Genomic DNA, 25261 nt, shown 5'->3' with positions numbered 1-25261 from the left:
ACTCAAAAGTCCAAAAATAGATTTATTTGCGTGTCTTTCAGATAAACTGATCAAGTGTCAATAAGTTCAATCATGTCAAACATAATCTGGGAACATTTTATAATTTAATCTTTCCAACACAGAAAATATATCAATTTCAGTGCGCGCTCATACAAAAATATATACTCCAATCAGTCATTTATTAGTGATTATCTGAGTCCCTGTCTCTCAACCATTATTTTTTACCAACAATCCTTTCAAGTAAGTCAGTCCTGACGGCAACAACATTTACTGTAACCCTCGTCCCCACCTGCCGCACATATGACCCTCACCCTGACCGGGACTGTGTCAGGTTCAGATAACGATGCTTTATAAGTTTGAAATGCTTTGTATGGAGTGAATGGAGAAATGCCAGGGGTCTTTAAGGCTGGAGGCTGGCTTGATTTATGTGGATTATCTGACAGTATTATACTCTTTCATGAAACATTGAAGGCTAACCTTGACAAAACCTTTAAAACTCATATAATCCTTAATACAATATAATCCTCAAAAAACAGTGAATACAAAAAAAAAAGTACACCAGACACTCAAGTTACACAAGCTGTGGGAAGAGATGCAAAGTGCAATTAAAGCATCAGCTACTTACTGCTTAAAAATAGATATTCTCTTAAACAAAGCTGCCCCTGGAAAAAGTTTAAATGCAAGCTTCTACTAAGCAAAGTAAACATTATACACCCACATGTTACAAAAAAAAAATGTCTGTGTGAAAAACACTGACCAGCAGCTGAAACCATTCCTCTGCTGAAGCTGTTTTAAAGAGACTGATGCATTTTTTGGCCACTTTTATTTTCTCAAGTTGTCCTCTGACTTTTTCTACAAATGGCAAGAATAAGGAGCATTTTTGACTACTTGCATTGCTACAGATCAACCTAAAAAAAAGATGAGTAAAAATGAAATGTGACATGACCCAGTAGTATGTTAACTCTTCAGCCACCAGTGGCTTGACGGCGATGCTTCTTCTGACGACCGACCACTTTGTTGGCTGCAGTGGATGAAAGAAAATGGTGAAGTGGCGAGTCACACGTTACGTAAAGCTGGACGCGTCACAACATTTTGACGGAGGTTACCTGCATCCCTCTTCTGCACTCTGTGTGGAATTTGGACAGTGTATGTCCCTGGCAGTCCTGGTAATCCAGGGCGTCCTTGATCACCTGTAAACATACAAAGCTCTTGTCTCAGTCACGCCACTAAAACATTACTGTGGAAAACATGCAACGTTTCGTCGGCTCTGTTTAAATGTACCCTTCTCTCCTTTGGGTCCCGGGTACCCTCTGTCTCCCCTTGGTCCGGGGCCTCCTGGAGGGCCGGGGATGGTGCCGTAGGCTGCACAAGAGCAATGGCACAGATTCAGTCACGATGAAGCAACATTTTCCAGCGGCACTTACATAAGTCTGGATAGTTTTCCACTGCTGTACGATTCAACCTGATACAGTATGTGGAAAGTCATAACTGTGTCTGCTCACCTCTGAAGAAGTTCATGAGGTCAGCCGTGACGTTGCCGTAGGCACCGATGACGCGGCTTTGACCAGCTGGTCCCGGAGGCCCAGGTGGACCAGGGGGGCCTTGGATCGCTCTTACATTCGTCTTCCATGGACCCTCAACCAGATACTCCTGCAGCAGGCCTTGATCTAGAGGAGGGTTGTTATATCAGCGTACTGTAGAGACACTCGTGTGGTCATACAAAACTAATTTACACATGTTTCATCATCGTTGCCCGTCAAAACTCACTGAATCCACAGCAACATCCCCCAAAGCCTTATGGGAACTGTAGTTACAGTACAGTAAAATCTCTGTCTGGCAGCTGTAATGGACTCACTCTTGATGTAGTCTGTGACTCTCAATGCAACGTTGGAGTAGTCCAGTGTCTCAGTGAGCCTGCTGACATCGATGTCTTTGCGCTCCGAGCCCTGGCGAGAGTTGCCCTGAGAGTAGCTGTGGCTCTGCGTGTAGCCCTGGATGTAACCCGGCTCTCCACGCTCTCCTTTCTGACCCCTTGGTCCTGGAGGCCCTGGCGGTCCGATGATGGCACGGCGAACGTTGTCGCCTGAAAAATAAAAGTTCATTTCACGTTTAAGTTACGGGGGTGTTGTTCGAGGACAGATACTGATCGCATGCCTTTAATCTGTCTGTGTGGGATGTTAGCGGCTCACTGGTCAGATACTCCTGAACTTCAGCACGGATGCTCTCCCGAGGGAAGCTTCCACTGAAGGAAACTGTTCCAGAGGAACTGCCTGGTTGGCCCGGTGGTCCCTGAGGACCAGGAGGGCCAGGAAGACCTCTGAACCCAGAGCCTGAGGAAGATTCAACTCAAAGTTATTGTCGTTCTAAGTGCGCAGCAGGTTGAGGAAACCTTGGGTAATCTCATTAACAGTATGTTAACAGCATTGGATGGTAGACAAATAAACAACAGTCAAACCAACCACAGAGTTGATTTAACACCTCTCTTACTGAATGTTAAGCCACATAATGTTTGGCTTTAATGCAGGAAATTTGTGTTGCACAATATTAAAGATAATCTCAGAACCCATCCACTGTCACCTGACGATGATTCAGCCTCTGGGCCTCTCAATGTTTTGGGGCTTCCGGTGTAGCCAGCGGATATCCGGGTGACAGATAACGGATATCCTGGCCAAGACTTCCTCTTCTGTGTGTCGGTCATTGTTTACAGTCCGATTAGCAGCTTGAGAATCGAGTTGGAGTTGAGAGACACCACATCTACGAGTGGATTGTTTCACAAGTAGCCAGAACTAATAAAGAGCTAAATTGTAGTCAGATGATAGCCGATGGGTTCTGAGATTGAATTTCGGCCAATGTGCTCTCCAAAGCCTGCTCAAAAGACTACAGATAGACTGTAAATGGAAACCAGAACGTTTCCTTTAGCAAAATCTTGCCCCTTGCCTACAGATTGTGTTTTTAGAGTTTACATTAAAGAGGACTCCGGGGGTGGGTGTGGGTTTTTGAGAACGACTGGAAATTTCATTAATGTATGTGAAGTTCAAATGCAGATGGACTGAAAATGTAAATGCTGAGTGATGGAAGTGATTTAAAACGCTATGTTTTGAAAGATTGGTCTGTGTGCGAATAAAACATGGTGTACTGGATCTGCTAAACTGGAAACTATTGTTACAGTGTGAACACAAGTCTGCAGCATGAAGTGACTGAGGCTGATAGGAAGCATTTCCGCTTTGATTTTCAGGGGGTTTTTTCTGCACTCTGCACGTCTGTTTTTTTTGTTTTTCCACGTTGGAAGTGCATCTGCAAACACACCACCTTTGGTTTATGTTTACAACAAATTCAAATTTGTTTAGCCATATATGCATAAATATTTAATGCCGTTTTCAGTAAATATTCTCTCAGGGAAGCAGCGATGATGATGATTAATGTTTGGATGAGAGTTTACTTTCACACGGCGTGATGACGTTGGTTGTAGGTTGTGGAGGGGCAGTTTTGAAATGAAAACCGTCTGTGTCAGTGCCCGTTAAATGAAATGATGTGTGCAGGATGTGCCTGCATCATATTTAACCTGATGGCTTTTATTTCTTGTAAGATCGAGTATTAGCAGTGATTTTACATACGTTGTGTTCATCCCGTCTGTCAGACTCACCCTGCAGGTAACGCTGAATCTCCTCCAAGCTGTGGCCACGACCTCCAGACCCGTACACAGTGGCTGAGGTGACTCCTGGTGGCCCCTGAGGACCAGGGGGTCCAGGCTGCCCTGGGATACCCGGAGGACCAGGAGGACCGTGTTGTACAGCGGAGTTAATCCACGAGCGGAAGTCTGAATCTAAGCAGATGAAGATAGGAGGAAGATGGCGAGTGAGTGACAGTTCACTGTTGTTGGAGAATGTGTGATTCATGAATAAATCAATCAATGCCAGTGTCTCTCGATGGAAAACTCAAATAAAATTACTTCTCAGCAGTGTGGAGTAGTCAATCGTAGCGGTAGCAAAGCCAGAGCCGCCTGCACCAGAAGGCCCAGGAGGACCGGGTGGACCAGGTGGACCGGGCAGACCTCTAGAAACCCCTCTTTCTGAAAATGAGAATAAAAGCAGTTTGATGGATTCAGTCCAGACTCCACTCCAGGGTTACTGTTTTCTGTTTGGGCAGCCTGTGCTCACCATTTATGATATTGATGACATATCTGGCTATCTCCTCTACATTGTGACTGCTTGAACTTCCGACTGATGTTCCTGGTGGTCCTGGTGGTCCTTGTGGCCCTGGTGGTCCAGCCAAATATCTCCTCACTTCATCTCCTACGCAGATCACGGCAGAGAGAGGAGTTTAGGCCGAAGCTTCCTCTGAAAAACTCAGTCCTCAAACTTGTTTGTCCTCACAATGAAAAGAGAAGATGCTGAAGAGTTTACAAAGACGGCGAACTCACTCTGAAGCATGACGATGAGACCACTGACTGTCAGGGATCCAGAGGCAGGTCCAGGAGGACCAGGTGGTCCAGGAGGACCCTGAACGCCATTGCTGAAGCCTGAGCCTGAACCTGCAATTGTACAAGAAAGTTAATGGTGCCCCCCATTCTACTATTGTTGTAATAAGATAATATCTGGGGAAACTTACGTTGGATGTATGCAATGACTCGAGTGCCGATGTCGTCTATAGAACCAGAGAAGGTTCCGGGGATTCCTGGAGGTCCAGGCGGACCTGGGGGTCCAGGGGTTCCAGCCTGCAGTCTGCTTCTACCTGCACAGGACACATGAAACATGCTCACACTCTCTTCTGTCCCCCCAACAGCCTGTGAGTTTGTGACCTCGCTTCAGAGAAACTCTTACTCAGATAGTCGGCGATGTACTGGTGCATGTCACTAGAAGAAGCGAAGGAGCCTGGAAGACCTGGAGGACCAGGAGGACCTGGGGGACCAGGAGGGCCTGGGCTGACTGAGACGGAGCCTGAGGAAAGAGGTTATGTGGAGTCAAACATTAAAGCCATTCTTAACTAGTTGAGATAAAAAAAACTCCCCTTTGTGTATTATTGAAAGGAGCAGTTTGGACAGTAATTCTGGTTTGTTTCTACCTCTTGAAGAGCCAGAGAGACCAGGAGCTCCAGTGTCCCCTTAAAATGATGAACAACAACAAAAGCATTATCTTCATGTAACGCACACAGGCCATTGCAGCGTTTATTCTGCAATGCAACAATAAATCACTGACGACATTCACATATTCTTGTCACACCACGGTGAGGTCTGTCTTGTCATGGGTTTTTTTTGTCTTGTCATTTCCTGTTTTATTTTGAAGGTCTAACTCTTCTCTCGTTTCAGAGCACTTGCCCTTCCTCATGTGTCCCGTGTGTCGGCCCTGATTACCTATTGTCTCCACCTGTTCCTGATTACCCTCCACGTGTTAAATAGTCTGCGTCTCCCTTGTCTTGTGCCAGTGTGTCTTTGTCCGTCGGCGATTCACCCGAGCCTGTCTACTCCCTTGCCCGTGCCCGTGCCACAGTTATTGTCCATAAGCTCTTGTTTCCTCTTTGTGAGTGTTTTTTGTTTATAACTTTGATAACATAGTTTTTGGTTTATTTTCTCTGTTTATATTATAGCCGAATTGTTTTCCTCTTGATAGAGTGCTTTTCTGTTGTGTTGGTTTTGTTATTTAGATTCCAGTTCCTCCATTATTTCGGAGTGTATTTTGAGTTTATTGTTTTCATTACCTAGTCTCGTTTAGTCATTTCCGTTTTCATAGCCTTTTGAGTTTCCTCCTTCGGGAGCGCCTTTTGTTTCTAAGTTTTCATAGCCATAGAGTTTCTTAGTTATTCCTCTGAGTGAGTGTTTTGTGTTCTTTGTTATTTTTCTTATTATAGATCTTATTATTGATATAGCTATTTGCCTAGATTAATTTCATAGCCGGTTTGTTTAACACTCCGCGAAGTGGTTCTTGAGTGTTACAATAAACAACTGTGTGAACTGATCTTTGCGTCTGAGTCCTCTTCTGAGTCCCGGTCTGACAATTCTGATGTGTTGGTGGGTTTACCTTTAAATCCTTGTGGTCCTTGGGGTCCAGGAGGTCCTGGTGGACCTGGTGGTCCAGGGATCCCGTGTCCCCCGGAATATGTCGACACTGTACGAAATAAATAAATATACAGTTTTACATTAAGCTTGCACATCCTCAGCCCTTGACTTTATCGCAAATGTGTCTCTAAAATAATTGTAATATGATTCAGTCGGATGCTGACCTCTCTCAGAGCTTCCTGGTCTTCCTGGGGAGCCTGGCACACCTGGCTGGCCTGGCTCACCTGAGACGCACACGATATGTCACAGTTATTTATGTTGGGAAGGCTCACAACTATCTATACTGTGAAGGATTTAAAAAAAAGATGCAAACATAATAATGAAAGATAATTACCTTGGTACCCTCTTGGTCCAGGCGAACCTAAAATAATGATGGACATGTTACGATAAAGTATTCCTAAAACCAAAAGGACGTGTCTTTAAAGAGTTGTACAGTAAGAGGTCTTCAAAAAGTCTGATCACCTTGTGATCCTTTAGCCCCTGGAATCCCAGGTGGTCCTGGTGGTCCTGGTGGTCCATTGTAAAACCCTCCTGGAAGAGGAGCCATGTTGAAATGTTACCGTTCATTATATCAAACCACGTCCAGACAATGCACACTAGATTTTGGATCATACCAGAGCTGGATGCAAATCCTGCGTCTCCTTTGTCTCCCTTAGGTCCTGGTCTTCCATAACCTAAAAAGCAGAAAAGATGATTAAAGTTTGAAATGAAGAATTGATGAGCTTCACATGAAAAACAAACACACCATATGATCCACCCGTTTCAAAGTCTATGCTTGAAACAGTGAAGCATAAATACTTGCCTGGCTCGCCTGGCGGTCCAGGTGGTCCTGGAGGTCCTTGTCTTGAATCGCCTAATGGAAACATTTTTAAAACAGTCAGCGACACAGTTTGAAGAATATCGTAAGAAGGTCAACCTCAGATGCCATCAAACAAATCACCAAATCATTAATGGTGATGGCTTTGACAATGCAGTGTCTTATTTACCTGGACGTCCAGGAGGACCTGGTGGGCCGGGTGGGCCAGGTAGGCTGGTTAGCATCGAGCCGCCATTGCTACCAAACTGTCCTAAAAGAGAAACATAAATTTCAGTAACGAACAGTATGCTGCTCTGTAGAGAAGGATGAACTAGGCTACAAGTGTACAACATTACAATTTCTGTTTTATATTGCTGAACAGCGGCCACTGTGGTCACAAATGGAAACTGCAGGATAAAAAGTAAACGCTAACATGTCGACAATGTCAGTTTTTATTATTTCCTAAAATTAGCCACCAATGAGCATTAGTAATAACAATTCAGTGATATATCATAGTATAACAGTCACAGCAGCTATTTTTCTGCGTTGAGTACTTTTGCTTTTAATACTAAGAACATTTTTTGTGCTCACATACTATTACTTCAGAAAGATTGTGAATGTAACAGAGTACTTTTACAGTGTACTTTTATTAATGTAAAGGATCTGAATACTTGCTCCACCACTGCAGCTACTGGCATCAAAACCCCTGTGTGTACTGAACTAGATTTCTTATGTGTTATTTATGTGTAACATACTGTGTTATTTATTTTCCTCTCAGAAGTTACATCGTCTCACTTTAATTATATTCCACAGCAGATAATGTTACACCACAGATGCAGCAAGTTATTTCTCGTCTCTAAACACTGAATTCCTTGAAGCAAACCAATAAAAAAAGCACTCACTCTCAGCTCTGGTTGAACTTATACTTTCACTCGTTCTCACTGTTATTCCTTGCTCTCCCTGCTCTCCCTTATATCCTCTGTCACCTTTAGGACCTGTGAAGACAGACGAAATGCAGAATATGAGACTCAGAGGGCAACATATACAAACCTAAAAAGCTTCCTTTTGGAGCAAAAAAAATGCAAACACCTACCAGGTTGGCCAGGCAGACCAGCAGGGCCAATGGGACCTGAGGGGGTAGATCAATACATACTATATAACACGCTGAGGTTGCCAGTACAAAAGTGATGTGTATTGTTACTACTGATATGGTACAATCATTCAGAGATGGAAGATCGTGTGGCAACTTTCTGGACTTTAAAGGGTCAGACCTGATAATCCTGGGGGTCCTGCAGGGCCAGGAGGACCAGCAGGCCCAGGTGGTCCTGGGATGCTAACAGAAGAGGAGCCAGCTGCAAAGTAAAAGGTCAGAAAACAGAAAAGGTCGGATATCCTGGAACTGTAGCCAGATACAGTGTATTTTCAGTTTTATCAAGTTGTGTTACCTGCATTGATGACTCGTCCTGGTTGACCTGTGTCACCTAAAACAGATACATGCTATTAGATGCAGACTAATGGCACAAACACATGGTATGCTGGAAAGCAGAAGGCCCTGAAGGGAGCTAAAGTTGGCAGCAGCTGTACCTTTGGCTCCAGGTTGTCCGGGATTTCCTGGTATCCCTAAAAGTAAAACGTAAGTCCATTTTTAGTGTTGTGAACATTAAAAGCAAAGGATTTACAGCAAGCTGAAGAACTGATAATAAACTACATGTGCTGTATTAATAGTAGAGTGGTACCTGGTGGTCCTTGAAGCCCAGGTGTTCCTACAGAGTGGGAGATATGATGAATACATCTTATCTTATGATCCACTCATGATTGTTTCAATATATCTGAGGATCAACTCCAGGCTCAGTTTACCTGCAAGTCCAGCCTCACCAGGAGGCCCAACAGGACCTCTGATTCCGGGGGGCCCAGCAGATCCACGGTCACCTGAGGGCCAAAAATAAAAATAGAATTAATAAGGTTTTTTTTTTTAATGCTTCTAAAATTCTAAGTGTTCAGAAGGAGAAGAAAAGCTTTGTTTTTCACATGCACTCTCATACACTCACGAGTTGTGTAATTCTTGTTATATGTAACCATATAATGACTCACTCACCTCTTGATCCTTTCTGACCATCAATTCCAGACAAGCCTGATGACATAAAAACAAAATAAAAAAAAAAAAAAATAGAATGTTGTTCCATTCACCACTCAAAAAAAACAACAACAACAACAACAAAAAAAACAATCGTTTGCTGTGAGGGTTTATTTTCAGTGTCTTTTATTCCTTCAACAAACAGTAGGGGGAGTAGAGGAGGCTAATGAGCAGAAGCCTCTCTTCTGCCCTCTGGTGGAGGACTTATTTAATACTTTTCTTACTGCCACATTTAAGTCAGTTGTGATCAAGACTATTATAGTAAACTAAATCTAAACTCAAAACTAAAACTAAGTGTGAAAAAATGTTCTTGTCCCTGGTTAGTTGTTTTTGCTTTGATCACCATAACCCACTACAATCACACTAAATGAATAGCTCTAACTCTCTGCCTGAAAGCCAAAATGTCAAGCTGTTACAGTTCAGAAGAAGAATACCATAATCTGAGTGTCTGAGAATCAGTTAATAATGTGAGGCTGGAGGTCCTGAGACTCACCCATTGACCCTTTGGATCCTTTCTCTCCAGCTGCTCCTGGCAGACCTGGTAAACCAGGCTCACCTGAGGAGTGGGACCACTGGGTTAGGAAACTGTACCGAGTATATAACATGCCAATCTGACAGCTTCACATGTAGTTTAAAGCTGTACTGACCTTGCAAACCTCTGATACCTTTGTCACCAGATTCACCTAAAATAAACATGAATCAAAATGCAGTTAGTAACAATCACTAACCCACAAGTCCTATTAAAACATAAAGTAGTTCCAACAAACCTTTAGCTCCTTGAAATCCATTAAGTCCTCTGTCACCTGCAGAGTGAGAACAGTGACTGAGTAACCTTATAGTATATAAAATAAACTAAATCATCTATGCATTTCATTGTATTTAGCAGCTGAACAATGTCCATGTAGCCTACCTTTAGACCCAGGCAGCCCTGTCTCTCCACGGAAACCCTGAGGACCTGGTTGACCTACAACAAAACAGTTCATTCAGAATGCCAGAGATTAGGTCAAGGCACTGCCAACAGTAGTTTCAGCTAAATTTGAGATAATATTCAGGTTAGTGGGTGTTTCTGGAACAGGGAGGAACTGACCTGGTGGCCCAGAAAGCCCAGGAACTCCAGGTGCACCTAGAACAGGGATGAAGAATTATTATAAAGGAATTATAATTTAGTTAAGCTATTGACATAGCTTTAGTGGCAAACCAACTCTCTGCTGCCACCTAGTGCTGTTTGTAGTTCATACACCATGAGCTAATGAACTGTTAGAGATGCACCTTTTCTCAATGGTATTTTCATATAAAAAGTAATTAGATGTTTTTGTTTGTTGTAAAAAAAAAAAATGTTATGTTCGATGATCTCACCTTTGGGTCCAACAGATCCTGCAGGCCCAGGAACTCCAGGATCTCCAGGAGCACCTGCATAAACCAAACACATGAGATCCTGTACTGACACAATCAAGATAAACTAGGAGCTGTTATCACTGACGAACACAAAAGCTGATACTGGTGGGAATCTGAGCCATACCTCTATCACCTTTCGGTCCAAAGCCTGAAGGTCCTGGCTCACCTCTGGGGCCAGCTGGGCCCTCACGACCCCTGATACCTGGTAGCCCATCCAGTCCATGATCACCTGACCAGACATTTACATACAGACAAAATGTGTCAGTCTAAATAAGCCAACCAGTGCTCTTACATCATGTGGTTCGAACTGAGGCGCTCTCTGTACCTTGGCTTCCTTTCTGTCCCTTAGGACCCTCAGGGCCTGCGTGTCCCATCGGACCCGGAGCACCTGAGGTCAAAGGTCACAGTCAGTAAATGACATTATGATGCCACATGACAGTGCTCAGAAAATATTAAAAAATGGCAATGACGAAGGAAAACGTGAGTCATCACTCCTCACCTGGAGCTCCAACGAAACCAGCGTCTCCTGTGACAAGCAAAACAAACATTTGATTACGATGAGAGATGACAGACACCATGAAATCAACTCAGTTACAAATGAAAAATCTGAGAAAGATGAAAGAAGTGATTTTGCTCGCCAACCTTTAGGTCCAGTGTCCCCTGAAAAGAACAGACAAAAACATAAATGAACATAAATTAGATACAACTCATGCTGATTAACTAGAGAAAAGCAGTATATGTTTGCGGTTTATTAAAGAAATAACGTGTGAATTTCACCTTTAGGTCCAGGCAGTCCTCTCTCTCCCTGCACTGAGGATGCTATAAAACCTGAGACAGAGAACAACAGTTCAGTGAACATGACTGTTGTGTGTGTGTGTGAGTTCATGTTGTCAGTATATGTGTGTAGTACCTCTGAAAGCCTGTGACTGCATTTCAGTTCTTAACATGTGGTGGATCATCAGCTGAAGAGCAGCGGCGTCCATGTGTCCTCCACTCACACCGGTCCCGAAGCCAGCACCAGCACTGCTAGCACTACCGCTGAAACTTTGATCAGTACTGCTTGAGCTACCATGGAAACTGGTACCACGAGCACTGCTGGTACCGCTACTGAAACTGGTACCAGAAGCGCTGCCAGTACCACCACTGAAACCAGTACCAGCACTGCCGGCACTGCCACTGAAACCAGTACCAGCACTGCCAGCACCAGCACTGAAACCAGTACCAGCACTGCCAGCACCACCACTGAAACCGGTACCAGCAGCACTGCCGGCACCACCACTGAAACTGGTACCACTAGCACTGCTAGTACCGCCACTGAAACCAGTACCAGCACTGCCTGCACCTCCAGCAGCAGCACCACCAGCCGCACTGGTGCCTGCAGCACCACCTGCGATGCCGACATCTATGCCATTGCCACCTGCACCTCCACCTCCACCTGTGGCAATCGCAATTCGTGTTTTGGAGCCCGAGCCTCCACCTCCAGCACCCAGGTGTAGCGTGTTGTCATGGTGGCTGGTTCCTCCACCGTCCACATAGGTGTTGATGTCGTTGGAGGAACCTGACAGCCGACTGGTGCGAGCAGCGGCGACCGAGGACTCGGCCTCCAGGGTAGCCACTCGATTCTTCAGCTTTCTCACATCCTCGGCTGAGAAAGAGACATCAAAATTTGGTGAGATGCAAATACAGGGAGCATACATTTAGGAATCGATAAGGAATAATTCTTAATCTGTAAATCCAAGAACTGATATAGTATCACAGGCTACAAATACCATCTGACCAGTGAGGAACACCGTTATTTTGCATTTATGCATGAAACTGTGCTTTAGAAATTAAGTTTCTTATTATTCTAATGATCATTTTGTCAATTTCTGTTATGACTATTAAAACAGTATTGCATTCAAAAAGTAAATGTTCAATAGGGAAGTCACTTTTCACCATCATGACTTCAGAGAAAACAGAAATAATGAATATAACATTGTAAACTAATCTTTTTGAATGGGGCAGGGGTGTATTGAGGTGGGCTGCCTAAATAAATGATATACAGTGTATGGAAAACACTGTACTATATAATTAATACAAATAATAACAATTTATCTCAAAAATCACTAATAAAGTAGATAAAACACTGTGAACATAGCTAGCATAGATAGCTGTTCCAAACGAAATAGAAAAAAAAGACGTCTGGCTCTAAAACATGTGTATGAAAAACCAAGAACTCCAATCTTCAGTATTTAATGTGTAGATTAACATTAAATTTAGTATCCAAATCCTATAGTTCACATAGTAACACAGCCTATTTTTTTTCGCTCTAAATAAGAGAAGTAAAGTATGACAAGTACAGAGGAGGGGTTTTTATGTTGTCATGGAGTCAGTTAACAAGCTATGGGCTGTAACTTTTAGCCTACATTTTGGCAAACTGGCGTCATTAAAAGCAAGCTGAATTCGCTATTTTCAGTTCCTGTCTGCAATGTACCCAAAAACATACAGAGAACTTTCACTGGTTTACTTCGATACATGATGGATTAAAAACATGATGATTCCCAGGCAAGTTCTGCAGCTGTAGACGTTCTGTCTTTTTCTTTGAATTCTAAGCAGATTGTTTGGATGTTAACTTGTGACGGACATAATGATACTGACGTCCTCAGATAGTTTAAGTCACACTGAATCTAAAAATATGTGTATCAGGTCTGTGTGTTCAGGTTTGACTGAGTTTGTAACAATTCTGTTACTGTTCATGTTTAGCTTAATGTGTAAAATCTAAAGATTTAATGGATCTACCTTCAACCTACCACAGAGCGAAGTTACACTCGCAGCTGAACATTGTGTTCTTTCTGACTATGATATCAAAATGAACCTGAAGACAGTAAACAGAGCACAGGATCAGATCAGTCAGGAACTGCTCATTAGGTTTCGATGTGCAATCGCTTACATAGTAAACTCATTAATTCAGAGGTTATTCCGGGTAATTTTGTTTATCGCGTTTTTGTCAGGAAAATCCAAATCAGCTCTCCTTCTGCAGGAAAACAAACTGGATGTCATCACGGAGCAATTTCTGGAGCTGCTCCACTGACAATGAATGCCAGACCGACTTTATGGCAGTGAGACAGTGCCCACAGATCAAGTTTCCAGGGAAAGGAGTACATTTACTGCCTCGCAGCTCTTAGCAGGACTGTGAAATAATGCTCACCAGCCTGTAAAAGCTGAAACACACATTTTATTGGTGCAAAGCCGGTCACTCCCACGCATTTCACTGCCACCAGCTGCACAGAGTATCTCAAGACCCCTGAGGTTTTATCTTCGGTGGGAGATTTTTATCTTTCCCGATTAAATCTCGCAATGTTGTTTGAGTCGATCATACCCAGTGCAATGAGCCCAAAGAGGAGTCCCAGCAGGAGCAGGGAGAGGAGGAGAAGACCCAGCAGCCATTTCCACCAGGAGCAGCAGGAGTCGGAGCAGCAGCATAGTCCTCCACCTCCGAAGATGCCGCTGTCCCTGTGAATCTCTGAAGACGGTGCAAAGAGCAAAACCCTCACTTTCAAGCACTAAAATATTCACATATCATGTAAATACAAACATACAATCAAAATTACCTGCGTAGGTGGCTTTGTCTTTCATCACAACTCCAGATGATCCATCTGATGGCGGAACAACAAGCATCAGTGATTTATTTTTACAGTCCAAACCACTTTTTGTTGTTTCGTCGATGTTCTTAACAAACACTCACAGTAAGAGTTGCCTGTCTCCGTCTTCAGTGGCATCGTCTCACTGTAGCTTGAAATTAGTTTCTCCTTCTTTATTGAGTCTCCCGACAGTGAGCCTGTAAAGTTAAGCACTTTTTGAAACTGTTTTTTTTTTACTGTATTTGTCGTGCTTAACAAGCAGAGCTGAAAGCACAGTTCATAAAAACAACACACAATATCAGTAGTAGAAGTTATGATACAATACAATTATACACACAGAGAAAAAGCTTCAACCCATAACAACAGAGATTAAAAAAAATATAAGGAAGTACATAAATAACTAAATTTCTTCAATCTAAAGACAGAAGAGAAAAAATGATAATTCCTGTTAATAAGCAAGCTGCTGTGCTTGTAGATGGTCACTAAGACGAGGAAGGAGTAAACATATAAATACTGGTTAAAGTTTCTGATCTAATTGAAATGATCCATTAAAAATAACCATTAGAAACACTTTTAAATTCAATTCAGGCCATTTTGGCTTTTGCGTTAAGAGACAGAGATGTTGGATTGATGTTGAGACGTGATGCAGACTGTGCAGATGCAGAGATGCAGGAGGCTGAAAGTTTGTCAGTGCCATCAAGACTTCACATCCACAAACAGCCTCAAAGGGTTTCATGGTATACTATTATGTGAAAATAGAGCAGCTGTATATTCTATAAATATGCTTTACTTGCTGTGGTTCAGAAAAAGTTGCGAAACCTCATAAGGTGGGAGAAAATTGAGAGTTTGTCCAGAAGGGGGCAGTAAGTCTCTGACTAACCTCCTCCTATTCGAACACTGCTGCCGCTGGTGAAATGCTTCCCGCTGTCTTTAGCCAGGATGAGCATCTCTGTGTCCCTCTTGGCCGGAGCGTTCTCCTTCTCAGAGATCAGGAACTTATAGTCTTTCTTATAGGCATCATCAGTTTGGGATTTAGTGGCTGACAACAACAAAAAGAGGCAGACAGTCAGGAATCATTCCAGTTTCATGATTGTTTTGACTGTGATAACTCGGGGAATAGGGGAAAATTTTAAACTATTGTGGACTGACTTGTAGAGACTCCAGTGCTGACGACACCACCACCATTTGACAAGTTCTTTTGAACGCCGTAACCTGCAAATACACACATATACACACAGATAAGCACTTACGTACAGCCAGGAAGATGCTATATTGAGTGCAAGATATTTGAATGTGTCGGGATATTGTTGAAGCGTGTCAGAAAACGTGCCTCCCAGGTTGGCGTTCACGTTGGCTCCGCTGGTGGTGAGCACGCTGCCAGAGGTGGGAGCCAGATTATTCTGAAAGCCGTAAACTGGAAACAAGAGACGCAGAGTTTGATTTGATGGTATGGTAGAAAAAAGGGTTGAAAACCATGAAATCACAAATCATAAATTGTTTATTTATTTGTTTTACATTACAAACAAGACCACATTTCACCTGCCAGTTTCAGATAATATTCAAAGGACGTTTGGTCTCACCTGACAGGGACGAGGGAGAGGTGAGGCCGAGCGGCGAGGACCCTCCCGGCATGTTGTTGGTGCTGGTCTGGTACGTGTAGCTGCTGGTGTTGCCGTTGACCACCGTGGTTGAGGAGGAGGGCAGCGTGGAGGTGGACCAAGAGAAAGATGGAAGTATAGTGTCCAGCGTGTCGTACTGGCCTGATCTCACACTGCTGTCGTACTGGCCTGATTTCATAGTGATATCATACTGGCCTGATTTCACACCAGTATCAAACTGTCCTGATTTCAGACTGCCATCATACAGGCTTGATTTCACACCAGTATCATACTGGCCTGATTTCAGACTACCACCGTACAGGCTTGATTTCACACCAGTATCATACTGGCCTGATTTCAAAGTGATATCGTACTGGCCTGATTTTACACCAGCATCAAACTGCTCAGATGTCAGCCCGTTATCATACAGGCCTGACGTATCAATGGTGTGGAAGCCATCTGATCTCACACCAGAGCCAAATGAAGTTGAAACTGCAGGAGAGGAAAGAGGAAAATTTAAAAAATCTGTTATATTCACACTGAATATTCGCTCCAAGGCAGAAAAAAAAGTTTTTTGACATGTTTGCAAAGTTGAGACTTTCCTAATTCAGATGATGACAAACGTGACAGATCTCCTCAGTTTTACTACATGTATATGTAATATGTAATAACACGTTGATATTTGCCTTGTGTGTTGTCCAGTTTGAGCAGGAGGACACTATATGTCATTTTTCTTCTGTAGAAGAGCCTGTCAGGATTCTGGAAATACTCTAACGGTGGTATGTGTTGTTAAATATCTGAGTTCAAAGGACTGGTCCCTCTGAAACCAGATGCTTAGCTCGGTGAGTGAATGTAACGTAATACACGAGAGCCTTGAACTGAGGCCATTTTAAACCACGTATCTTTAGGAGGGAGACAAGGTGTCTATGCATCTCCAGTATGCGCATATATGATTTACTCTGGTGAGGGGACATACCCGACTGAGAGGCCACAGAGATGGTCTTGGTTTCCACGCTGGCTTTTTTAGGGACAGGCAGGGTAATGGAAGTGTTGGAGGAGCGAGTGGGGCTGACGCTGCAGGAGCGTCCCTTCAGCAGCTTCTTCACGTCATCCAGCTCCGTCCCTGCAAAACCACAGTCGCACAAACAATGTTCATTAAATACAGTCCAGCTGAATATGTGAGAAATGCTTTAAGAGTGTGTGTTAATTCTGAACGCCAATGTTAGCGTAAACACTTAGAGAAAAACAATATTTAACAAAATAAACTTATTTACTGTCCGCATAACTTATAGTAGCCTAATTAAATGTATCTGAAGTGCTCAGTCTTTCTGTTGAGTAACCTACTATTAATAATTAGATTGATATAATATGATACATTAATTGATAATTTAATACATTTAAGCATATGATTTGAAATAACTTACCCCCAAATCACATGAAATTCCCTGAAGTCAAAAGCTGAGATGGCAGCTGCTGTTATCTGCTGAGCTAGTTAGCTTTAGCAGGAGTTTAGCTAGCTGAGTTTTTCCTTTTTCTGCCATGATTAGATTTAGCTACTGTCTCATTTTTAAAAACTGAATTGTGGAAAAAATTACAGAATAACCACAATGTCAGTTGATCAGAATGGCTATTTTTCAACAGCTAGGAGGAAATTGCGGTAAACTAGTACATTTGAGCTTTAGCTTTTAGCTAGGGCTAGCCACAGCTAGCTCACATGCTAGTTTTAGGTTAATATAGGTGCTTTACATTAGCTGTGCAGTTAGCTGTCTCTATGTGGCAGAGAATGCAGTAATAATCAGAAATATAACTAAAACTGGCTGTAATAAGTTTTTGTACTTTTAAGTACATGTCAGTGATAATACTTGTGTACTTGATTAAAAAAATTGTAAAAGAAGTAATAGAGCACTGTAATACTCCATTACAAGTAAAGCAGCCTAAGTCCTGCATTCATAATTTCACTTATGTACCAGTACGTACTGGAAGTATTGGCAGCAGAATTTGCTTCAAGTATAAAAGTAAAAGGTAGAATGGCCCCATCAGACTGTTAGATTTGATTAATGAATTATCGTTACTGATGCATTAGTTTTAATATAGTAGTTGGTGAAGATGGGACAAATTTTAATAACTGTGCACACTGCGAGGTAGTTTTATCTGTCACAGTGCATCATACTCTAAGAGCCGATCATGGGCTTCATGTGCAAGGTAACTGTTATCTGTCAAATAACATGTAGTGGGTTTCCTCCTGAAATGTAGTGAATGTGAAGTATAAAGTAGCATAAAATAGAAAGTTTAAATACCTCAAAATTGTGTTTAAGCACAATAATTGGGCAAAAGTATTGAATTACGTTCCACTTCTGGTTTTTGCGTTGCTGGACTGCTATTCAAGTAGAAGCTCTAAACTTCCTCCACCACTGCTGAAAGCACAGCTCTGCAATCTGACACCCAGCTGAGGTGGGGTTAAGGTGGCACAGAGTGACTAACTGTTAAAAAATGTGGATTAAATTATCGCAGTTATACACTTTAATCAGCAGGGGGAGCATTCAGCGTCTGTAAAACCCTCCACTTTTTGCTACAAATGGGAGGTGGTGCAAACGGTGACTCATGTGTGCCATTGTTGCCACCACAGATCTGCCCCTTAGCTTCTTCCCCACATGAGCACAATGCAAACAAACTCAAGATCCTTGCTGTTCAAGTCTCACCCTTTGCTTTTTGCTGATGTGCTGTATTTCTGCAGTGTGGGGGAGCTGCACATGTGTTACTGATTGAAATTTCACGGAGGCAAACGTGCATGTGAGAGGTGGAGGAGTAGGAGTGTCCTATGCATGACATGCTGAACGCTGAGCCAAAGCGTTTGACAGCAGCATAATTCAAATAACATACTTGTGAGTGAGTGAGCCAGCAGTAAAAACCATTCCCTGTCCAAGTGGTTCTCTGAATGAACACACTCAAATAAAGATGCTTTGTTGCTTTATGAAGGATTACAAAACCAACAGCAAACGGATCAATGTGTCTCAAGTTGTCTTACATCTGCAGGTGGTGGGAGAGGCGCTTTGTAATCGGGCTCTGATCTCGCTCTCTGGAAAAAATCACAACAAACAATAGACAAAGGAATCCCGATTTAATAAAACTAAAACCAGGAAAATCCAGAGTCAGAAATAATGAAGGGAGGAAGGAGGGGGGAAAACGGCTACCTCTGCTTTCGCTCCTCCCTCTTGTGGTGTTGGAGCCTGCAAAGAAAACAGACAAAAAAAAAAGGGAAAAGAAACATAAAAACACACACAGACACATAATGAGGATAAGGCTGGAAAAACACTGTGCAACCGGACAGCATATAAACCCACACAGGTCTTACTCTCACTTACAATAGATTCCATAATCTTTGCGTGTAAATTCAGGAGAGGAATTAGCACTGGAACTTCCTAGAAGAAAACACAATGACAGCAGAAATGTTAACAGCACCCTCATGCACGACGGCTTCCTTCTCTTTTCAAACTTCTGTTTCAGGCACCCCTGATGCCAGCTGGGCAGCGCTTGTTTTATTAACAGGATCTCACCATCATAACCTCCTGAGCGGCTGGATATATTCTTCCTCTCCCGGAAAACTGGCGACAGGCCTCCTGATGAGCCGGCGGTTTGCCCTCTCCTGGCGCCGCCTGACGAGCTGGACCTGACCTTTGACACCGAGCTCACGAGATAGCTGCTGCCGCCTCCGCCTCCTCCTCCTCCTCCTCCACATCCGTAACCTTCTCCGTCTATGTAGCTCCCCCCTCCATCGCCTCCTCCTGAGGAGTCTCCTCCAAAGTAAACTCCTGAGGAGGAGCTGTAGCCGCTGGTGTTAACACCTACAGAGGCTGGAGGGATGATTTGTGGATGTTATTTTTGATTTCCTGCAACGGTATCCTCTCTGCAGCGTCAATAAACAAACTGGGATATTGCTTAGTCACATGAAGGTAATGCAAAGTAGAATGTACTTTTACACACTTACTTTTACTTAACCAACAGTAAACAGCAAAATTTAAACCCAAGATGAGGTTAATCTATTATTGTAAACTTTACTCTACACACATTGAGTTGAACCCTCTCCTTGCCGACAAATTTCAGTTCCAACACTGTGTCTGTTTTCCTTATAATTAACACTGAATTACACAGGAAGCATCACATGAATTGACAGTTACATATCATTTCCTTGCTGGAAATTACAGGACGCTATGGGCAGTGGTGGAGGAAGGATTCAGATCCTTTCCTTTAGTAAAAGTAGCAATACTTTTTAGTATTTTAGTACAGTAACTGTACTGTAAAAGTACTCTGCTGTGTTTTTCTAGATTAACCCAATGACGGTTGGGTTTGTAAAAGTGGATAGTGACAACTATTGAACACACTAAAAATGATTATTATTAACAATAATAATAAAAAGGAAATAGTCCCATTTGACAGGCTGGAGCCATTGAATGTTTCACCTTTCTGCATGCAAACTGACTTTGACCAACTGACCAATTATCATCAATTGGTCTAATTGATTGATCAACTAATTGTGTTGGCTGTAATTGTTGTAAACCAGTAGCTATGCCTGTCAAACATTGTAACACATTTTTATGAAGCTACACATATTCATTAACTAGCTACTTATTAGCATTTATATTAGTAGCATAATGGCTCCTTATTAGTCATCCTTATTAATGCCTTAATCTAGGGGTTAGAGGGTTATTAAGGGTTAGGGTTAGGTTATTAACATCTTAACTAATGTGCAACAACTTCCTTACTTACTATCATCAAGCAGTAGTTTGGAGGTTATTGAGGGAAACTCTTAGTTAATGGACTAGAAGTTGTCAAAAAATGTTCAGAATGCAGAATGAGGCATTAATATGCGCTTTATAATGACTAATAAGGAGCTAATATGCTAATAATATGCATGCTAATAAGCAACGAGTTAATGGTGAATACGTGCACCTTAATATAAAGTGTTATACAAATAACTAGTGGAGTAAAAAGTACAATATTTCCCTGTATAAGTACAAAGTGACATGAAAAGGAAGCGCTAAAGTAAAGTATAAGTACTTCAAATGTGGACTTAAGTACAGCACTTCCAGACCATCTCGACAAACAACAAAGCAATGCTAAATTCTGGATTAAGTTCTTTGACTTTTGATACTTTAACTACATTTTCCCAATAATACTTGCATACTTTAATTTAGTAGCATTTTCAAAGCAGGACTTGGTGTATTTCTACATGACTTGAGTAAAGAATCAAAAATTTCCGCCACCACAGCCTGGAAATTCTTAAAAATTACAAGAGATGTGACAGTACACAGAAACTGAAATCACTGTTAGTTTCTGTCTTCTGGGGGTTAAAAATATAACATTCGGCATCTCGAAACTTGTCCAAACACAAAGCCACAACTTCCCAGTTCTGGACCATGAGTGGAAATTTGCTCTCACATGAAGAGAAATAAGTTCCACTGCTGTTCTGGGTTAAGACATTCTTCTCCAAGCCCAGCCCTCCAGCACCGCTGGACATATTCCTGTGATTTGATCCGCTGGTTCCCTCTAGCAACGAGAAGACACAGAGCAAAACAAGGAGAAGCCGTTACTCATCGGGTGCTTCCTTTAGAACCGCTCGGCTGTAATTACTGTATCATGCATTTAGTTTTACCGCCAATGAATAAAGCTAGCATTACTGGAGGAAAGAGACACTCACTTGGTGGTAGAGAAGTCAGCCTGGTTGTGGAGGTTATAGTTTCTGTCACAACTGATAGCACATAAAAAAGAAATGAAGTCATTACACTGTGCAGCTCCTGGCAGTTATCTACAGCAAACTATATGATTCCAGCTTCTATATGTTAATGCTAGTTGGCGGGTGTTGAGTGGGGTGTTGAATGACTGGCATGGTGTTCATTTCTACGCGTCCTTAATGTGACTTTGATTGATAGACAGGGTTGATGGAGTTACCGCCGCTGTGGTGCTGCAGGGAGAATGTCCCATTAAACAGTGGCTTCATTAAAGAATAACAAATCATTTTATGATGCTTTAAAGGTCAGTTTTGAGCATTATTAAGAACAACATTTGGGTTGCCAGGTTGGTGCTTATCCTCCTCTAGCAGGGCAGATTTTTCAGGTCTCATCAGGAGGAGCCTCTGATAGATCTTCAATATATTAACAAATTATTAGCATTAAGAAGTAGTAGCGAATGGATTGTTATCATTATATTTAGCAATGACTAACTTTTTCTGATGATTTATATGTATTTATCTATAACTGAGTCACTTTGTAAATCATTTATTATCCATTAATAAACACATTGGTTGCAACTTACAATAAACCCTCCCTAGTAAACCTTTTATTAGGTGGTATTGACATTTCTGAAAGTTGAGTGTAATCAAATCCGTTCGTTTCGGTAGTTAAGTCAAATTCAAGTTCAGGTTTCTTTTTAATTATGTGATAAATTCTTGTCAAAATAAAGCGACAACTCCTAAATTACACGTTGCAGGTGAGATTAAAACAAGCAAACAAGAGCTTTGGTTGGCTAAAAGCTTCCCAGCACAGGACGCACTTACTCGAGATTTTCCGGAGCTTTCAGCCAAATCTAAAGGCCTTCATTTGCGGATAGAGTTTGCTTAGTTGTCATGGAGACAGTTTACTCGTTGTCACGAGACGTCAGTATGGACTAACGGCTAAACCATCTCCATGAAAGCACTGGGAAATTTCCAGTAAGCAGATCTTTGTGTTCAGATGCTTTAGGACTTTTTCCAGCATCAATCTCGTTTACCCTTTGTCAGCTGTGCTGTGAACTCATTTATCTACATGTGTCACTTTCTCACTTAAATCATCATGTGTTCCACTCCCTAACGAGGCAGTGAAACCCTTGGCTAAATATAAACAAAGTGTGGGAATAAGGTTTGTGTAAATAAATCATGTCATGTTTATAATGAACTGGGTGGAGATGATTGATAGGAATAACAGCTGTCTTCCACTAGGAGGCGCCTTGTTCTGCAGCTGCGACCTGCATTCTGTTATAGATAATGTAAATTCCATTTCAATTTCATGCTGCCTCCTCGCTCCTGTCCTCCTTCTCCTCCTCCTCCTCTTTCCTTTTAGAGGCTTTCAGGGTCAAGGCTAAAAACCAGAGGCGATCGTGCTTTTGCTGCTGTTGCTCCTCGACTTTGGAGGAGCCTCCAAGAAAGTCTCACAGAAGCCAAATTGGTGCATAAAAAGCATCTTAAAACTTGCTTGTTTTGTTTTTTTTTATTATCTTTTTCAGAACTTTTTTCTCTCTCTATCTTTTGTCCCTTCTGTCAAGCACTTTGTAACCACTGGTTTGAAAAGTGATATATACACAAAGTTTACTAACTTTTAGGAGCGACACATGAAACAAGACAGGAACACGGGGACCACAGACAGCTGATTATATGTTTGTCTCAGTTAGTGTCGAACGTGTAATTAGGCGTTCCTTGACCTCGTGTCACGAGGCGTTCAGCCGAGATGAGCCGCCGTTCTGCATTCGGTTATGACTACTGGAGGAAAACCCCGAGGATGACTCCAACCCTGAGCCCTGAGAGTGAGCGAGGAGCAGAAGTGGAAACCCGAGGCCAGTGAAGGCATGCCATGATGTTAGTGATAGTAAGCCGCCCCATGAGAGAGACAAAAGCATCACCCTGGAAAATAAGTGCAGAAGAGCTTATGGGTCTTTAAACAGACTTAAGCAACCCCAGTCTGCCAGCTTTCAAATGAGGAATCATACTTTTATATCTCTTGCCAAAATCAGTACTGTGGAAATGGGACTTTGTTACTCCAGAATGAGCTATTTTTTTAATGCTTTGAGCAAAACAAGAGTCAATTCACCTCCATTGTGATTGAGTGGCCAGAGATCTCTAAAACTCTGCAAATAAAACCAAAACTACCTACATTTAGTGTGAAAAAGTGTGAAAAAGTGGGGGCTTTTTTGTGTGTGTGTGTGTGTGTGTTTTGGGCGAACCAACCCTTTAACTTGAATAAATTCAGGAATCTCACCCTTTTCTTCCGACAAGCCTCCCGAGAAGTCCATCTGTCTCGTTAACTCCTCCATCCCATTTTATCTGGTGAGATGATGATAAAGTGTTGACCACGGTCATGCATACGCTGTGCCAAATGCTGTTAAAAGCTGAACTTGTAAATGTGGTCAAATGGCATTTTAGCAAACATCTGATGGGGGAAAGTTATGTCGGGCACGGTGTGGGTTAAAGACCAGGCCGCTTGTTTTCTGAGCTCATAAAACTTCATGCCACTGAGGACGAAATGGCATCACAACAGTCTCATGATCGTACTTTAAAAACCACAATCTCATACTTCACTAGATACTGGAGCGACCCGCTTTTAATTAACTGGAGACAGAACTTCTGCAGTGAGCCCAAGATAGAGCAGATCACATTCAACTCTCACCTAGACTCCATTTCAAAACAAACAGCTTTCCAGACGCATCTCAATCTCATGTGAACAGCGGCTACCACAAGAAAGGCCAAGACCAATGCATCATCTATAGATTTCAATAGACTCTGTATTCATTTTGTTTCTTTGCAGACCAAAGGGACAAAAGGACAAAAGAGGCGAGGGGATCAGTGCACTGCTCTGAAAGACCATCCTCTCACCACACCCTGCCAGCCAGGGACATTTAACAGCATGTGCTTCATGTGCTGCACGCCCTCACATTCAGAGAGAAACAAAAAGCAGAAACACTCTTTCCTCATGAGATCTTCAGTTTCCTCCACCTCTCAGAGGAGCAAAATATGTCTGAAGGTCAATTAAACCAGCATCTGTGAACACACCAACCACTTCTTTTCAATAAAGTTTGTACAAATCTCTCTTTTATAGCCTGTAACTGATCTCTGCACAGCAAAAATAAAAGGTTGCTGTCACATAAAGCTGGCGCGACTGCTCGGCCAGGTCCTGCAGTATATTTAGAGGGATGTAAATAGCGCAGCAAAAGTACATGTAAAACTATCCCGAGATCACGATAACAGGCTAATTATATAGATGCCACAGGAAGAGAAATGAGCCCCAAAAGCCCCCTACTGAATTTTACAGATGAGTTCAGAATCATTTCCACTTCCACCAAACAAAGCCAACAAATCCAAAGTATAAAGCCAGGAAAAAAAAAAAAAAAAGATTTTGACAGCCCATCACCAAACTCCAGTTAGTGCAAGAGATGCAGCAGGCACGTGGGAAGAGGCACGCGCACCGTCCAGCACAAACAGCCCAAACAGACAGAAAAACGTCTCCGGGTTGTTCCAGTGAAACTCCATACCTTCAGCCAGCTCGAACAACGATCGCTCAAACTTCCTCTCGAGATGGACCGAGCGCTCCTCGGGAGGAATAACGCGTTAAAGTGAGGCTGACGCGCGGTGCTGGGATGTTCTTAAAGTCCTCGGTCCCCTTTGTGTCTTTTCGCCCAGCTTTTCCCAGGCAAGTCAAAACAGAGGTTTGGGCACCGGTCCCAGCCGCGCCCATCAGCGCTGCAGCTTGGCAGGCAGGTGTAGAAGACGGCACGAAAAGCTGAACCTTGAAAAAAACGCGCCTCAGGGAACCAATTAAGTTGTCAGACTCACCTCTGCAGAGACAGACTGTCGACCGTGAAAAGGCAAAGTGATGAACCCCTCCCGCTGCTGCGCTTCTGCTGCTTTACTCACCACTTTTTGAA

At 42.6% G+C, this 25261-nt stretch overlaps 1 protein-coding gene across 4 annotated transcripts; it reads right to left on the bottom strand.

Annotated features, from left to right (window-relative positions):
• Nucleotides 1-9: 9 nt before the first annotated feature.
• col17a1b (collagen, type XVII, alpha 1b) lies at nucleotides 10-25261 on the bottom strand. Of its 4 annotated transcripts, XM_041947897.1 has the most exons (57): nucleotides 25170-25261; nucleotides 23599-23663; nucleotides 21291-21341; nucleotides 21032-21139; nucleotides 19150-19446; nucleotides 18958-19014; nucleotides 18787-18822; nucleotides 18621-18671; nucleotides 16572-16718; nucleotides 15578-16087; nucleotides 15328-15411; nucleotides 15147-15209; nucleotides 14878-15036; nucleotides 14102-14194; nucleotides 13968-14012; nucleotides 13736-13879; nucleotides 11855-12022; nucleotides 11288-11812; nucleotides 11155-11205; nucleotides 11020-11037; nucleotides 10877-10903; nucleotides 10703-10765; nucleotides 10502-10606; nucleotides 10339-10392; nucleotides 10070-10105; nucleotides 9893-9946; nucleotides 9750-9785; nucleotides 9630-9665; nucleotides 9476-9538; nucleotides 8944-8979; nucleotides 8706-8777; nucleotides 8585-8611; nucleotides 8433-8468; nucleotides 8294-8329; nucleotides 8120-8200; nucleotides 7942-7977; nucleotides 7751-7843; nucleotides 7039-7119; nucleotides 6855-6905; nucleotides 6667-6726; nucleotides 6515-6583; nucleotides 6387-6413; nucleotides 6217-6276; nucleotides 6015-6101; nucleotides 5062-5100; nucleotides 4821-4937; nucleotides 4609-4731; nucleotides 4421-4531; nucleotides 4158-4292; nucleotides 3950-4069; nucleotides 3644-3823; nucleotides 2190-2330; nucleotides 1856-2083; nucleotides 1503-1667; nucleotides 1282-1362; nucleotides 1107-1190; nucleotides 10-1021 (listed from the first exon to the last, which is right to left on the bottom strand). In XM_041947897.1, the coding sequence occupies exons 2-57, from the start codon at nucleotides 23651-23653 to the stop codon at nucleotides 966-968; spliced, it is 5568 nt and encodes a 1855-aa protein (XP_041803831.1). In that variant the 5' UTR covers nucleotides 23654-23663; nucleotides 25170-25261; the 3' UTR covers nucleotides 10-965. The 4 variants fall into 4 exon arrangements, with proteins under 4 accessions (XP_041803831.1, XP_041803829.1, XP_041803830.1 ...); XM_041947895.1 differs by having other exon boundaries at nucleotides 11288-12022; nucleotides 25170-25260; XM_041947896.1 differs by lacking the exon at nucleotides 25170-25261 and adding an exon at nucleotides 24869-25102 and having other exon boundaries at nucleotides 11288-12022.

This window comes from Chelmon rostratus, chromosome 11 (genome assembly GCF_017976325.1).
Source record: "Chelmon rostratus isolate fCheRos1 chromosome 11, fCheRos1.pri, whole genome shotgun sequence".
NCBI lineage: Eukaryota > Metazoa > Chordata > Actinopteri > Chaetodontiformes > Chaetodontidae > Chelmon > Chelmon rostratus.
This window is presented reverse-complemented; position numbering and strand designations above follow the sequence as displayed.

Coding starts and splice junctions, on each gene's coding strand:
- col17a1b (XM_041947895.1), bottom strand. CDS start 23,653: ATGGAGGAGTTAACGAGACAGATGGACTTCTCGGGAGGCTTGTCGGAA. Junction 18,672..18,786: donor AGGGAGGAGCGAAAGCAGAG/GTAGCCGTTTTC, acceptor GATTTTTTCCAG/AGAGCGAGATCAGAGCCCGA. Junction 1,668..1,855: donor AGTCACAGACTACATCAAGA/GTGAGTCCATTA, acceptor ACCCTCCTCTAG/ATCAAGGCCTGCTGCAGGAG.